This window comes from Ailuropoda melanoleuca, chromosome 2, assembly GCF_002007445.2.
Source record: "Ailuropoda melanoleuca isolate Jingjing chromosome 2, ASM200744v2, whole genome shotgun sequence".
Lineage (NCBI taxonomy): Eukaryota > Metazoa > Chordata > Mammalia > Carnivora > Ursidae > Ailuropoda > Ailuropoda melanoleuca.
This window is the reverse complement of record NC_048219.1, coordinates 88,137,322-88,152,066: the sequence shown is the minus strand read 5'-3', so window position 1 is coordinate 88,152,066 and position 14,745 is coordinate 88,137,322. Positions and strand designations below refer to the sequence as shown.

The 14,745-nt window shown below is 51.4% G+C and overlaps 2 protein-coding genes across 7 annotated transcripts in view; one reads left to right on the top strand and one right to left on the bottom strand.

Moving 5' to 3' along the window:
• Window positions 1-511: 511 nt before the first annotated feature.
• Window positions 512-9,451, bottom strand: ANXA9 (annexin A9). 6 transcript variants are annotated; one of them, XM_034654242.1, is made up of 13 exons: window positions 9,145-9,448; window positions 8,357-8,446; window positions 8,097-8,193; window positions 7,315-7,409; window positions 6,992-7,105; window positions 6,691-6,781; window positions 5,420-5,499; window positions 5,187-5,246; window positions 4,562-4,646; window positions 4,324-4,419; window positions 4,182-4,240; window positions 1,168-1,290; window positions 512-937 (listed from the first exon to the last, which is right to left on the bottom strand). In XM_034654242.1, the coding sequence occupies exons 1-13, from the start codon at window positions 9,379-9,381 to the stop codon at window positions 875-877; spliced, it is 1,290 nt and encodes a 429-aa protein (XP_034510133.1). In that variant the 5' UTR covers window positions 9,382-9,448; the 3' UTR covers window positions 512-874. The 6 variants fall into 6 exon arrangements, with proteins under 6 accessions (XP_034510133.1, XP_011223445.1, XP_034510135.1 ...); XM_011225143.3 differs by having other exon boundaries at window positions 8,357-8,442; window positions 9,145-9,447; XM_034654243.1 differs by lacking the exons at window positions 512-937; window positions 1,168-1,290 and adding an exon at window positions 1,503-1,634 and having other exon boundaries at window positions 9,145-9,451.
• Window positions 9,452-13,212: 3,761 nt separating this feature from the next.
• The window catches only part of CERS2 (ceramide synthase 2), a 10,244-nt gene continuing 8,711 nt past the window's right edge, over window positions 13,213-14,745 (top strand). The window contains exon 1 of the mRNA XM_019799776.2: window positions 13,213-13,370. The gene's annotated coding sequence lies outside the window, so the exon portion shown is untranslated. The remainder of the gene's footprint in view (window positions 13,371-14,745) is intronic.

The window sequence follows — 14,745 nt, the reverse complement described above, 5'->3', positions numbered from 1 at the left end:
GATCTGTTTGCCTTGCCCTGCAGCACTTGGGGTTAAGTATTTGACCCAATTAAGGAATGCAAATAGGTAGGGGAGGTAGGTTATAGAGGTCCCAAGGGTGGCTTTGCCTGTCATTTCTAATAGGGCCAGCAGGGGGAGCCAAAGCCTGCTTCTTTTCTTTTCTGTTTTTGTTACTAGTTTTTGATGGGTTTTCAATGGGAGTGGTAATCTAATTTGGGAGGTGGGTTTCCAAGTCCCTGTTTTGGACAGATGGCATTTGGGGGTTGTGCTCCCTGCTAACCTAAGACTTCCCAGGCAGGGGAGGGCAGCTTGTTTAGGTCCTTTGCTACCTCTATTTCTGACCTCATTCTGGCTCCTGTTTCTCAGTTACTTTGCCTGAAATTTCGTGGGGAAGAAAATAATGGGGGAGGGGCTTCGAGGGGGCCACTTGTTGCAGCCCTAGAGCCTCAAACAGGATCCCTGTTGGATATCCAAGTGCATATCAAAGGCACCTCCAACTTCAAGACCTCCTCCCAGCCCATGTCCTGTTCCACCCAAACTTCAATCAGGGAACACAAACAACAGTAAAGTTTGCCAAAGAATTCAAGAATCGGTGAGACATTCTGGCCAGGGTATGGGAAGGAGGAGTAGGGCAGAAACCATCAAAGAGCTGTCTACACCCAAGACAGAGCTAGGGGATCCAGGTGCAGGCATTGTTTGAGATGAGGAAATTAAGGGATTTAAAAGAAACTTTCAATTCTAGCCTCGACAAGAAGCTGGAGCATGTGGTGCTCAGTGAGGGGTTATCCTATTTGGAGGTCCAGCTGCTTTCCTGTAGGCTCAGCCAAACATGGGGATCTCAGATCCTTGGATGTCACGGTGTGGCAGGGAGGCCTCAAATGTCTTCGGCCCTGCACAGGGCTAGTAGGGCCGACTGGCAGTCCCCCTTCACTGCCTCCTGCAGACAAGAGAGTTAATTGTTAGACCCCACTACCACCATGGCCCAGGCATTCTGTTTCTTCCCTGGTGCTGGTCCAGAACTGTCTGATGGGAAGAGTTGTGTACGAAATTAATCAAGACTCATGAGTTCTCCAAGGCATGAATATGCTCGGTGGTGTGCAGGGAGGGCAGAATGGAGGTGAGGGGTGAAGCTCTGGGGCTCCAGGTTAAGAACTAGCCAAGTCTCACCTGGAGAGAAGAGTAGAGGGACTTGCCAAATTTCTTTTTGAATTCAGCTCGGATGCTTAGAAGGTCAGTCTCACTTCGAGAGATAAGGATGCGCATCAGGACTTGGTAATTGGGCTTGATGTCCTGGTAGAGGGAGAAACAGTAGGGGAAGAGGGTGGTAGTAGGATTCTCACAGAGTAGAGACTGGACAGCGTGGAAAATTACTCTTGATGGGGAAAACGAGGTGTGGGTCCAGGGAAAAGAGAAGTGTACATTATCTAAGAGGAAACTTTATCCTTGTCCCCCTTCATGGAAGGTGATGCAGCAGGAAAGATCGGTCTCTGTGGGAGCAGCTGGGGTAGTTCGCCTTCTGGCCACACATCTTTCCTGGCTCTGATGCCATTAGCTTAGAGCCTCATTCCTCAAGATCTCAGTGGTGGGCATCTCCAAAGGCAGTTCCTCAAAAAAGGACAGGAAAGACTTCCTACCTAGAAAGATTTCCAGCATTAAAACCAGGAAGTTTTTAACTTCCAAGTTAGTGAATGTCCAGGGAGGATATACCCAGCCTATCCCAAACAGAGTCGATGGGGCTCTGAGAGGGAGACTTTCAGTTCTGAGCCTGACCTACCAGGGCCTCCTCACATCCCCATCTGTATACATCAGTTTCTCCTGGTTGGACCCCTGGGGTTCAGCATCACTGTCTTCCTCCTAAACCTGCACCAAGTCTCCTGCCTTTTGGTTAAAGAAGGTAATGGAGGGTTTGGTTCGGAAATCATAGAGGTAGAATACGTGAATTATAATTATAAATCATGAATTATAATTGATTATATCAAATCATGAATTATAACTGATTATAATAAATGTGTTAGTTAACATGAGAGATTTCTAAATAAAAACATCAGTTGCAAAAATCCTATTTATGTCATGGGCTGGGCACCGGCGCCGTCACAATTTCCTAATAGCTTCTTTCCTAGCGTTTCCTGTTACTTGACTCATGAGACCCTTCCCAGAACTGCCTGATACCCACACTTATGGTATCTACACGGATCATACATTCCCATGGGAAAAAAAAAAAAAGAAAATGAGGAAGTAACAACAGGATGCCATATTTCATTTGGACTCAGAACCTCTGTCAGTGCTGATGGCTGCGCTAGCTTAAATTTCATGTATTATCCATTTTGTATTGTGATAGAGATTGTTGATTGCTCCCCAGTATCCATTCTTCCCCTTCCTCCAACTCTTATTACTCCAAAGTTGTAGAATTGGGGCAAGGCACCCATTAACTGAATATTCCCGTTGATGCACAGGCACCCTTTCTAGCAAACCTACATTAAACATAATTTTTGGGGCGCCTGGGTGGCACAGCGGTTAAGCGTCTGCCTTCGGCTCAGGGCGTGATCCCGGCGTTGTGGGATCGAGCCCCACATCAGGCTCCTCCGCTAGGAGCCTGCTTCTTCCTCTCCCACTCCCCCTGCTTGTGTTCCCTTTCTTGCTGGCTGTCTCTGGCTCTGTCGAATAAATAAATAAAATCTTTAAAAAAAAAACAAAACATAATTCTTGCCTCGTTACTTGAGAACGTCCTTGGCATCTCACACTTCCCTAAGACCTTTTAATGAACATTCATTGTATGGGTGAGATTGGTCCAAATTTTCCTGAACCAGCCTTTTCTGAATAAAGGCTTGTCACAATCTATGTTTTCACATATTTCTCATAAGAGAATAAGATAGAAGCATATGATTGAGTTTTTCCTTTTGAAAAAAAGTCTTCAGAAAAATAGGCCTATATTATTTTTTGATTCCTGCTTCCAGGATAAACCTGGCATTGACATCCAAGAGTGTGGGTCCCACAATCCAAATACATTATGATCATTTACTGCTGGGATGCAAGTTTGTTTATGACAGGAATTGAGACAGATAAACGTAACTCTCAAATCAGTCTTAGTGTTCAGTCAGTATAGTAGTACAGGCTTCACCGGGTAAGTAAAACATTCATCTACTGGCGAAATGGAAATCTCCATTGATGATAAAATACGTGCACGTATGTACTGTCTTTTGAATAGCTGTCAACGAGGCATGATGATTGCTCGCTCAGTACGCGAGAAGCTGTGGCATCTACCAAAATGATAACTACTTTTACCTTCTTAAAAATATGTGTGAGTTTTTTATTTATAGGTTTTAGGGGACAGTTGTACTAATAGGAGACCTAGCTCAATGAGCAGAACGACCGGATTCTGTTTATGAAATTAATCAAACCCAAATCACCAACTGAAGCGTGGATAATGTGAAACAAAGTTCGACCAGTGTGGGGAAAGGTGGTCCTGGGTGCTAGAACTCGAACGGTACAGCTTATAGTGTAGACCAACACGTATATGATAGACCGGGAGTTGACGCATGGCAGTTAGATGTCCTGTAGGACCATTACGTGTGCACGGTTTTTAATTATTTTAAAATTCCAACGTAAATAACATACAGGGTTCTATTAGCCACAATGTGTTTTATAGGAAGCTTATATGATTTATTAGCTGTATATGACCTTGGGCAAAGAACTTAGCCTCTCCATACCTCAGTTTTTTTCATCTATAAAACAGGGATGGAGGGTGGCCATGAGGATTAATTGAAATGTGTGTAACAAGCTCAGCATAGGCCCTGGGACACAAGGAGTACCCCAGAAATGCTGGCTCTTGTCATAATTCTTGCTAGCATTATGACCATCATTATCCTAGTGACAACTGAAACTGGACATGGCACTGTCCTACAGAGCACATCCCATCTATATTTGGCCATATAGACATCAATTAGGCCAAAACTCTGGCTTAGGTGCCCTTTTGAGACAATTAGTTTAGCTTTAACCGCAGCTCACTCCTCTATTCTTCACAAGACAATCTGCAAACCTAGGAAAAGAGAGCTGCTATGTATTTATAAAGTAACTAGAGATTGTGACATTAACAACAGCAGAGAAACTTCCTCTCTCCTGCCCAGAAGGTATCTCCCCCCAGTTTTGGTTCCAAAGTGAGGGAAAAGAAGCGTCCCTCTCACCTGGAGGGCTTGATGAAGTTTGTCAGCAAAGTACAGTGGCGTGTTCTTGGTCACTGAGGCTGGAAGCAGAGAGGGAAAGATGGAGAGAGCCAGCCCCCATGCCAGGCGAGAGCCCTACCCCGCAGTGCTGAGCAGGCCCTACCTAGGCTGAGCAAAGCCGCCTGGGCATCTCCATGGAAAAGGTGGTGGACAGTCTTCTCTAGCTCGTGCCCAGTGCACCGCTGGTACTGATCGAACACTTGTGGGGGGTGTGGGAGGTAGTTAGAAAGATAAATGGGAGCAAGGGTTGATTATCACAGAGGAGGATGAGCCCTCCCCACCTTCCTCAGCCAGAACTCATCATTAGAGTAAGCTGGGAAGATAAGAAGTCTTGTGTATACCTCGGACGAGGTGTTCAGGATTTCGCTGGGTGAAGATTAGGACCCATGTGCCCTCTGTGCTGGGCCCTTCAGCCTGTTTTAATGCCTGGGAGGGAGGAGTAAACCAGGATCATTGGTTGGGGGTAGGGGAGCCATGGTTCTGATGTTTCCAGAATCCATCATCATGATGATGGAAACGGGATTCAGGGTAGAAACGCTTAATTGAACCTGTGAAGCAGTTGCTTTTATTTATGGTTAAAACAAACAAAAAAGGAGTAAGGGCTAAGAGAGGGGCTCTGTCCTCACAACTTGATTCCCAAATTTGGGGAAATCCTGGCACTCAAGGAATTAAATAATCTCCAAGGGAAGGTCTGAGGAGGGTTCCACCACCCAAATGCCCCTGAGAGGAGAATGTGTTGTTGACGAGCTCACTTCCTGTGAGTTCAGCAACCAGAAGCTAAAGGAGTGAACAGGCTTCAGATGGTCACTACCTGACACTTCATGCCCTCACGTGTCACTGAGGTCTCCTTCCCCAAGGCAAGGAGAGGTTTGGAGGACAAGTGGACACATAGGTCACTGGCTCTAGGAGCGGGTGGAGGAGGACATCTTACGTGCATGGCGGGGCAAGCTCCTCGCCCCTGCTCACCTGGACATCCTGTCCCACCAGGTTGTAGTCAATGATTCCAGAGTAGCTCTCACGGCCCCCCTAGAAGAAACTCTCTCAGGAGGACTCTTTGAAGGATAGCTTTTCATCTCCAGGACAACCAACCCAAACCAACCAAACGCCTCCCCCCAAAGCCTTCTCTTGCTAATTGTACCAGAGCAATGCTCCCCAGTCTCTCCCAGCCCCTCCCTCCCCTGCAGGCCAGTCCTCCTCACCTTGGCCAGGGCCAGGAGCAGTTCCTGCAAGATGCCGCTGGTCTCTGATTTGATGTCCTCCTCAGCCTCCACCTGGAAATCTGGGTTGGGTTCAGGAGCTCTCTGAAGCCTCCTAATTTTTCCCAATGTAGATATTCCCTGTCAAATGCCCAACCCACTGTCCCCTGCCTACACTGCCATGTCCTGCCGGGGGTAGCATAATGGCTCCTGGTTCCGGGACGTAAGGAAGAAGCGCCATCATGGTCACCCTGAAAACATCCCTAAGCTGCCAGTAACCCATGCACTGTAGGGTCATGCACCACGGGGAGCCAACCTGCTAGGGGAAGGAGGCATCTGTTATTCGAGTGCGGCCAGGCAGTCAAGGGAGATAGGGAAACCTGCACCATGAGGCCAGATGGCTAGGGCCTGGCCCCCTCATTGGAGGCAAGGAGAAGTGATGTGGAAGGATGGGAAGAAGTGAAAGAAAAAGAAGAAAGGGAAAAGAAAAACAGAATCAAGGAGTGAGAGGTAGGGGCGCCTGGGTGGCTCAGTAGGTTGGGTGTCTGCCTTCGGCGCAGGTCGTGGTCCCAGGGTCCTGGGATCGAGCCCTGCGTTGGGCTCCCTGCTGGGGGGGGGGACTGCTTCTCCCTCTCCCACTCCCCCTGCTTGTGCTCTTTTACTCTCTCCCTCAAGTAAATAAAATCTTTTTTTAAAAAAAGGAGAAAAAGAAGTGAGAGGTAGGAGAGGGATTAAGACAGGCCAAGAATGGACATCAAAGGAAAATTGGGGAAAGCAAAAAAAAGGGGGGGTGCTCAGATGAGGATGAGAAAAGGCCAGTTAGCAGTTAGTGGGTGAGGCACATGGCAGTCAAGCAAGGGCTTGAGGGGTAGTACCCATGAGTTAGAGAGCAGGCCCCCTACCTCCCCCCCACCCAACGCTCTGGCTGCAGCAAGGTTCCATTCAGCCTGGGATGTGGTGTGAGGGCAGAATTAGGAAGGGGCTGGGAAGATGACATGGGTACCTTTGGGACTGTCACAGTGCCCGACGTTGTCATTTCCTTGGAATCTGCCCTGGAGCCCCAGACTAAGATAACTAATTATTGCTTCTCTTTCTTTAATGATCACATCTGGGTCTCACCCTGGGGAGACTGAGAACTGGCGAGGGTGGGTGGGGAGACAGACCCCAAGGGAACAGTGCTGGGGCAGACAGGTTCCCGGAGGACTTGCCCGTAGGGAGTGCCAGAGAGGGGGGCTGTCCTGCTACCCCTTTCCTCCCTCCTTCCGTGCTCTTACTATGTTTGTAGACCGTCAGGCACTCCTGCAGCTGGGCTGGGCTTCGGGTGGCAAGAATTTCCACGGCCACATCCTCAGCCGAACCTGAGTTCTACAAGGAATTGGGAGGCCACTCTGACACTGGGCCATGTCATTAGGATGACAGACCACTTGTCCTTCTAAGGGTCAATATGGGCTGTTTAAAGGGGGACCCTGCCAAGTCGAGTCCTCTGGAGGGAGCAAAGGCAAGTCAGTTGACCCTCTCTTCCCCTCAATGGTGTGCTCACTTGCAAGACACCCAGCGAGCCTCCTCTCCTGGTACCTTCAAGGCCGTCCTCAATTCCTGGGCATCGAGCTGAGCTGCAGGCTGCAGCAAAGCCACCACGATCCTCTCGAGGTTACCAGACAGGGCTGCCTGCAGGGACTTCAGCAGGTCCTACAATAAATGGTACCGTGGCAGAGGAGCGGGGACCATGGAGCGGGCCCGATGTGTGGGGAGCTTTGGGAACATCGGGCTCGTTTTTTCCGAAGGCCAGAAGCACCAGGCCTGCCCACCGCCCCCCCCCAGCTGCTATTGCTGTACTTCCGGTCTTCCGGGGGGCTGCTCACCGCAGTCTGCTGCTCCGGGGCAGTCAGTGGCCTCACCTGTTGGGTGCGCTCCTGGAAGGCTCGAGAGATGAGATGCCTTTGCTCCCGGCTCCTGTTGGTCAGTACGCCCACGACGGCTCCGTGGTCCACACCTGAGCCGAGATGAGGGCTGGGCTACCATCTGGGCAGAACCCAAGAGGGTCTTTACAGGGAGGGGATCCCCTTCCTCCTTGGACTTAAAGCCTCTGGAGGAGGAGAGAAGGAGATCTAGGAAAGGGCTGTGAACAGCAGGGGCGCCTGGGTGGCCCAGTCGGTAAGCATCCGACTCTTGATTTAGGCTCAGCTCATGATCTCAGGGTCCTGGGCTCCGTGCTCAGCAGCGGTCTGCTTAAGATTCTCCCCCTCCCCCTCCCCCTCCTAAGCACACTCTCTATCTCTCAAAAAAAAAAAGAATTAAAAAAGAAGATGCAAATAAGATGCCAAAATAGCATGTGAACCTGACCCAAAATTAGGTGAAGGAGGCCTGGTGTGGTGGGGGAGAAATGGCTTGGTGATCACAGGCTTAGATGAGAATCCCAGCCCTGCCATTATGAGCTGTGTGACCTTGGGCCAGCCTCTTTGTCTCACCAAGCCTGTTTCCTCAACTGTAAAATGGAAATAAGACTCACCTCACAAGGGTGTCCTGAGAATAGGAATGACATGCCAGCATGGTACTCGACATACAAGAATTAAGGCATTCCACATTTAGTGAACAACGTCACTTCCTCCTTCCTGGCTCCTTGGTCCACAGACTTGTTTCTAAAAGGTGGATCCCCAGGTGCAGAGGGAAAAGGGCTCACCTTGGCCTGCAATGGCCCTCAGCAGCCTTTGCACATCCTTGTCCACGCTGAAGCTCAGGAAGGTCCTGAGGGTGCCCAGGGTTCCCCAAGCTGCAGTCTGTAAGAGCATGAGGGGTGGGGGTCGGAGGGGGCATCACAGGGTTGCCTCAGCACAGCCCTCGGCATGGTGTCAGGGCCTGCTCTCCCGTTCCCCATCCCTCGTTCTCTCACAGCCCTGGAGTTGATACAGTAACAATGATTCCAACACTCACGGCCCCTACCTTGTTGGCCAGGCCCAGGTGGCTGAGGATCTCCTGGGTCAGGGATGGTCTCGTCTTCCAGCTGGTCACAGACATGGTATGACTGGCTGTCTCAGGGAGGGAAACAGGAACCAACTGAGGAGAATTTTCTGGCCCTTTGGGCCTCTATATGACCCCCAGACCCCCAGGCTCTCCTCCCATACCCTTCCTTTCCCACCTTGCAGAGAAAAAGAACATCAACCTGACTGGCAGGTTTGGGAGCCCAAGTGGAGGGTGAGAGGAAGTTCCCATCTTCCCCACCTCTCACCCCTCCTTCAGGAAGCAAGGATTGTTCAGGAATGTTGCTAGAATGAGCACCAAACAAATCCTCCCTGACTCCAGGCCAGGGTAGGTCCCCAGGCTCCCAAACTTTGGTCTCAGGTGGATGACCCCCTTCTGAGATCCACATCCTTTCCTTCCGGGGTGGCCTGGCTAGGTGACCCTGGGGCAGTGCAGGGGAGGGAGGCCGTGTGGCAGGGTTAAGTATGTGGGGTGGGAGATAACAACTCCTAAAACATCTCCCCACCTTCAGCGCCAGCCCAGGAGTGAGCCCCTGCCCCCTGCCCACCAGGTTGCCGGCCTGCTCCTGCCTTTCCCCGCTCAGCAGGCACTTTCTCGGGCCGACGTATGTTTTCCTTCGGGTGCATGGGTGCCTAGACAAGGGAGCAAGCACTCACAGCAGAAAAAGGAAACTCCTTTCTCCCTCTCGCAAGGGATCCACAAGCTTTCCCTCCTCCCTTCCCCCATGAGGGCCCAGGTCCAATGCTTACCCAGAGGTGCTGGGGCGAGGTGGCAGTCGTCACAGCCTGGCAGCTGCCTGTGTGGGCACCGGCTTCTGTGCCGTCTGCTAGAGGAGAGGGGGTGTGTGCAGCCCAGGCTGGGCAGCCAGTCAGATGACCTCTCTGGCAGCCCAGCCCAGCTGTCGCCTCTGGCTCTGGCCCCTCCCAAATGTGGGAGAGGACCAGGCTGTACCTGGTCCCGCAGGCAAACCCCTCCCTACCAAGCATCTTTCCTCCCGGGAGCCGCCTCAGCCCTGGGAGAGAGATCTGATCAGCCTCTCAGCGGCTCAACTGGACACAAGAGGCTTTGTGCGTTGCTTTCTCTGTGGGGCCAGGTGGGACCATAGAAGCCCAGTATTTAAGTCCAGCTTCTGACCTGGCTCTTCCTCTGGCCCCAGCTCCCTGGAGGGACAGGTCAGACAGGCTCCAGGCTGATTTAGAGGCTGATAGAGAAAAACCTGTTGGGGCACATACCGGCAGGGCACCCCAGCCCGCACCCCAGAGGGGGTCCTAACCCCGAAACTCCCTAGCTACTACCTTATCAGAGCCGCCAGCCTGGGTGGGAAGGGCAGAGGGACTGTTTATATCCGTGGGGAAGAAAGAGCACAGGTATTTGAGGGTGGGAGTAGATCAGCTGAGTCGAGAGAGAAAAATGCGAAGGGTGTTCCCTGTGGACAGAAGCATCATGCTCCCAAAAGGCCACGGGGAGATGGGAGAGGCTCTCTGGGTTCCTGTGTCTTAGATTCCTTCTGCTGCCTTTTGGCTGCCAGGACTGTTTTAGCTGTAGCAAGGCAACCGCAGCAGCTGGGGTTGGGGCTCTCAGTGCACAGAGCAGCAGGTGAACAGCCCTGGGGAGCCCGGGGAGCCCCTGAGCAGGCAGTCACTTGAGGCTCACAGCCAGCTCCCTGGGACCTAGGAGCCATCTCCTTCCTGCTTCCCTAGAGAGGCCCAGTGGGGGCTGGGCACAGAAGCTGGAGAGATGTTTCCACTCCTCTGCCCCTCTCCCCACCAAGGAAGGCCCTTGCTGGTTTTCTTACATCTCTGAGAAGGGACCTGCCTCTCTTCCACAGAGCAGACAAGGCCTAAGAATGCACGAAGGGAGATTTCCTTGGTGGCAATGACTGCTTCTCACTTAGTCTCCTATTAAAGTGAAAAGCATCCTCCAATTTTTGCCGTGAAAACGTGGGTTCAAGCCCCAGCTCTGCCACTCGTTCTGTTCTGTAACCTCAGCTAGTCATTTCAGGTCTCTGTGTCTCTTTCTTTAGCTGAGAAAAAATGGGACTATTGGGAGAGGCTGAATTGTGGGGTGGGGGCATCCTGGGCACCTGAGAATAGCCTTCCTGGGAGAACTGAATTAGGTAATATATGTGATGGCATTTGGCAGAGAAAAATGCCTTGTAAAATCAAGCTGCCAGATTTAATAAATAAAAATACAAGACACCCAGTTAAATTAGAATTTCAGGTAAACAACAAATAATTTGTTCGTATTAAGTATGACCCAACTATTTCATGGGATACACTTGTGCTAACAATCTTTTGTTGTTTATCTGAAATTGTGATTTAGCTGAGCATCCTGTAATTTACCTGGAAATTTGGAAGATGGGACTCAGTTTCAGCATAGTGATTAAAAGCAAAGGTTCTGGAGCCAGACTTCTGGGATTCGGAATTCCAGTCTGCTGTGTGACCTTACCAATGATCTTAGTGTTTCTTTCCTCTTCTTCTTCTTCTAAGATTTTATTTATTTATTTGTCAGAGAGAGAGAGAGAGAGAACAAGCAGGGGGAGCGGCAGAGGGAGAAGCAGACTCCCTACCGAGCAGGGAGCCTGATGCAGGACTCAATCGAAGGACCCTGGGATCATGACCTGAGCCGAAGGCAGACGCTTAACCCACTGAGCCACCCAGGCATCCCTACCTCAACCTTTCTGTGCTCAGTTTCCTCTTTTTCAAAACAGAGATAATAATAGTGTTTATATTATAAGCTATTGTGCGAATTAAATAAATACACGTAGAGGACTTTATTTTTTTTAAGATTTATTTATTTGGCAGAGAGAGAGAGCATGCATAAGCAGGGGGAGTGGCAGGGAGAGGGAGAGGGAGAAGCAGACTCCCCGCTGAGCAGGAAGCCCGAGGCAGGGCTCGATCCCAGGACCCTGAGATCATGACCTGAACCAAAAGCAGACGCTTAACCGACTGAGCCACCCCGGCGCCCCTGTAGAACAGTTTAGAAGAGTGCTCTGTACAGACTAGTAGGTACACATGTCAAAATGTTAACTCACATATAACAATAAATATTGATATAATGTTATTTTATAATGATAACTTACTGCTAACTTGTCTCCCTATGGAGTCCAGACTTGGCTCTCTTCTGCAACTTCTATCTTGCCAATCTTCAATCTGGCCACAGGAGGGCATTAGAAGCCACCTAGAGCCGAGAGCCCCCTAGTGTCCACTTGAGGTCTCCAAGGCTCTGGCTCCTCCCACAGATATCCAGGGGTTCCCTTTGAGCACTTGTTGGGAAGTGCAGTCTCTGGAGGACATCAGGTTCCTAGGTGGACCTGGCAGGCAGGCATGGTCAGAAGAAGGACCTCAAGGAGACACCTACTCAAGGGACCCACGCCCACACCGGGACCTCAAGACACTTGCAGGAGACTTCCTAGGCTGTGTTACCCCAATACAGTGTCTTCACGACCCCAGTCCCATGCCTTTGGACTTCTCTACCCTCAGAGTCCATTCTGGGCACACATTCCACGTAGGCTTAGAGGGAATGAAGGGAGAGAGGAAGGGCTGTTACTTCCCTAGTCTGAACTTCTGTGAGGGATTCCTGTCGGATCAGCAAGGCTGAATCCTGCATTTGAAGGATGCAGGCAGAACCACAGCCACATGGCAGAAGAGTAATCCTTGTGGTCCAGGAGTGTGAGGAGGGAGCATGTGTGATGCATTTACAGCTGCTCTACTGAAACTTGGTGGAATCTCACTCCTTTTGTCCTGGCGTTTTGTTTTGTTCAAGTCCAGGGCCAGATTGAGGTTGTTTTCAAATTTACTAATCACCTTTCACTTCCGTGCTCTAAATTTTAGAATTTCAGAGTTGGAGGGGTTCTTGGAGGTGACTGGTCTACCACCCTCTTATTACTGTCTCAGGAGGCGGAGTGACTTCCCAAGGGCCACGGTGTTGGAACCAGATCCAGGTCTCCTAACTTCTCCTGTGCTTTCTTCATTATTTAGATGAGGGCATAGCTGATTTGGGGTCCGTCTTAGTGGAATATATAGGGGACAGGTAGTAATACATAGAACCTCAGCTGTTGACTCATGAATATGGGTTCAACTCCAACTCCATATTGCTTTTCTGCAAAATCTTGCATTGGATGATTTCAGAACACACAGAAATTCCTCCCGGCTATTATTCTCTAGTTATGAAACTTTTTCTCCCCAGAACTCCTGGCACCTGAATTCCTTGGCTCACATGGTAGCCATGCTCTACTCCTTTACCCGAATAGGCTTCTGTGTTGCATGAGCCAGGCTGACCTGGGTCAAGCTGACTTTCTTCAGCTGGGTTCCATGCCTTTCCCTGTCCTTGAAGCCTGCGGATACTTAAATCCCAGCCTGAAGGCCTGGTGGTGTCCTCTGCCTCAGGCCATCTCAGCAGCCCATACAGAGGAAGTGAGTCACAGCAAGGCAGGCAACTTGGGGCACTGTGGGTGTGGCCATGCCTGCCCCGGGCACTGGGGGGATGGGTCAGAAAGGGGGTGATCAAAATCTCCTGGTCCAGCTGAGGCAGGGAGAGTGTGTTTGTGTGTGTGTGTGTGTAGCAGGTGTGTGCTTCTGTCCTAAGTATGTTGACAGAACTGGTAGCATCATTCTAATGCTTCCTGAAGCCACTTCCCCTTCTCCATCCACCTTCTCTTTTGTCTGCTGGGGGAGGGGTACACCCTCTTATCTTTGTTTCTCAGGCCTTGACTATCCAGCTTCTGCCCCCAAACTTCCCCTGCCCACTGCTATCTTAAAAAAAGTTAAACGGTCTTAAGTCCTCTAAGGAATCATGTAAAGTCTTGTGGGGACCTTGAAGAAACTTGGTATCCGGGAAAACTGCTTGAGAAAAGGGCTCAGAAGCTAAAGGAAAGGAACCAAATAGTACAGAGGCGTGAGGAGTTAGAGAGGGACCCGAAGATTAGCTGGAGTCGAAGCAGAGACACTGAACCCTTCTGGAAAAGAGTGTGTGGGTATGTAGCAGAGAGGAATCTGGGGAGGACTCTCAGGAAAGGTAGAGGGCACTCTGGATTGGAAGGCGGAGGGAGAGGGTTACAGAGAGGTAAGAAGATGTAAGCAGGGCTAATCAGGGAGGAATTCAGCCCCGGGCAAAGGAAAACAGGGCTGGAGGGCTTGCTGGGAACTGTAAACTCAGGCAGGTCGGGCTAAAAAGGCAGAAGAGGGCCCTGGGGGCTGGTCTGGGGGAAGATGGGCCAAGGGTTGGGCCAATAATTCTCATTTCTCCACTGGTAGGAATGAATGGGCTGAGGGTTCTGCTGCTGAGAGCAAATGAACAAATAGCTTGCAAATCAGGCGACTTCTGCTTCTCCACCTCTCCAGAAAGAGCCTTAGGTGAGGGCCAAGCTCTCAACTGGAAATAGGTAGGAGGTCACTCTCGTTCCTGAGACAGCTATCAAAACACTTGAACTTGACTAGATAGACCTGGAAAGACACTACGTCAGAGGTTCTAACTGGACAGGATAAAAACAGCAACATTTCATCGAGGTAAAAAACGAAGTTATTTCTACGTGGAGTAAGCGCTAGCTCTCTAAGCAAACCTACAAACACGGCCTAGCCGCTTTATGTCCGTGCTAGGAGTCGAGGTCAGCTTTCTGGGATAAACATGTCGCATCCTCCTGAAACGTCAAGTTTACCAGACGAAGGGAAAGACATCTCAAAAATATGAATCGGAAGAGGGAAAAACCGTGTAGATGGCAAGCTCAAATACATTTTACAAAAGTTGAGGGCTGGCTCTTTCAGATTATCCACTACAGCGGGCTAGGTGTGCCACTGAGGGCAGGTTTCACAGCTCTGGGGTGGAAACCTGGGTTTTACGGCGGGGATGCAGTGGGGGAGCTCGCAGGGCCGCGGGCTCCGCGCAGGGAGGGCTCCCGCGCAGGGAGGGTCTGCTGCCCGGGTCGCCCCGCACTCGGAACGGCTCCCCCAGGCTTCGCTCGCCCGAGGCCCGGGCGCCTGCCTCCCTCCGCCGCTCAGTGGGGCTCGAGGTGGTAAGTGTGGCAATCGGTCGCGGTCGCGCCGGGGGAACCGGCCGCAGTGGGGCCGGCGGGAAGGGCAGGCGCTTGAGCGGCCGCTGCTCGCCCGGAACCCGAGGGCCACGCAGAGCCCAGAGGGGCCACCGCCTTCCCTCCTCGGGGGCTTCCCCGGGGCCGCGGGGCTGAGGCGCGGGTCCAGGGCCGGCGCGGGGGGGCGGCAGGCAGCGCGGGCTGGGCGCGGAGGTCCGGGCCGCGCCGCCCTCCCTCCTCTGCCGTCGCCCGGCCGCAGGCCCACGCCCAGTCTCCCGGCTCCCGGCCGCTCGCGGCCTTGCTCTCCCGGGCTGGGCTCGGAAGC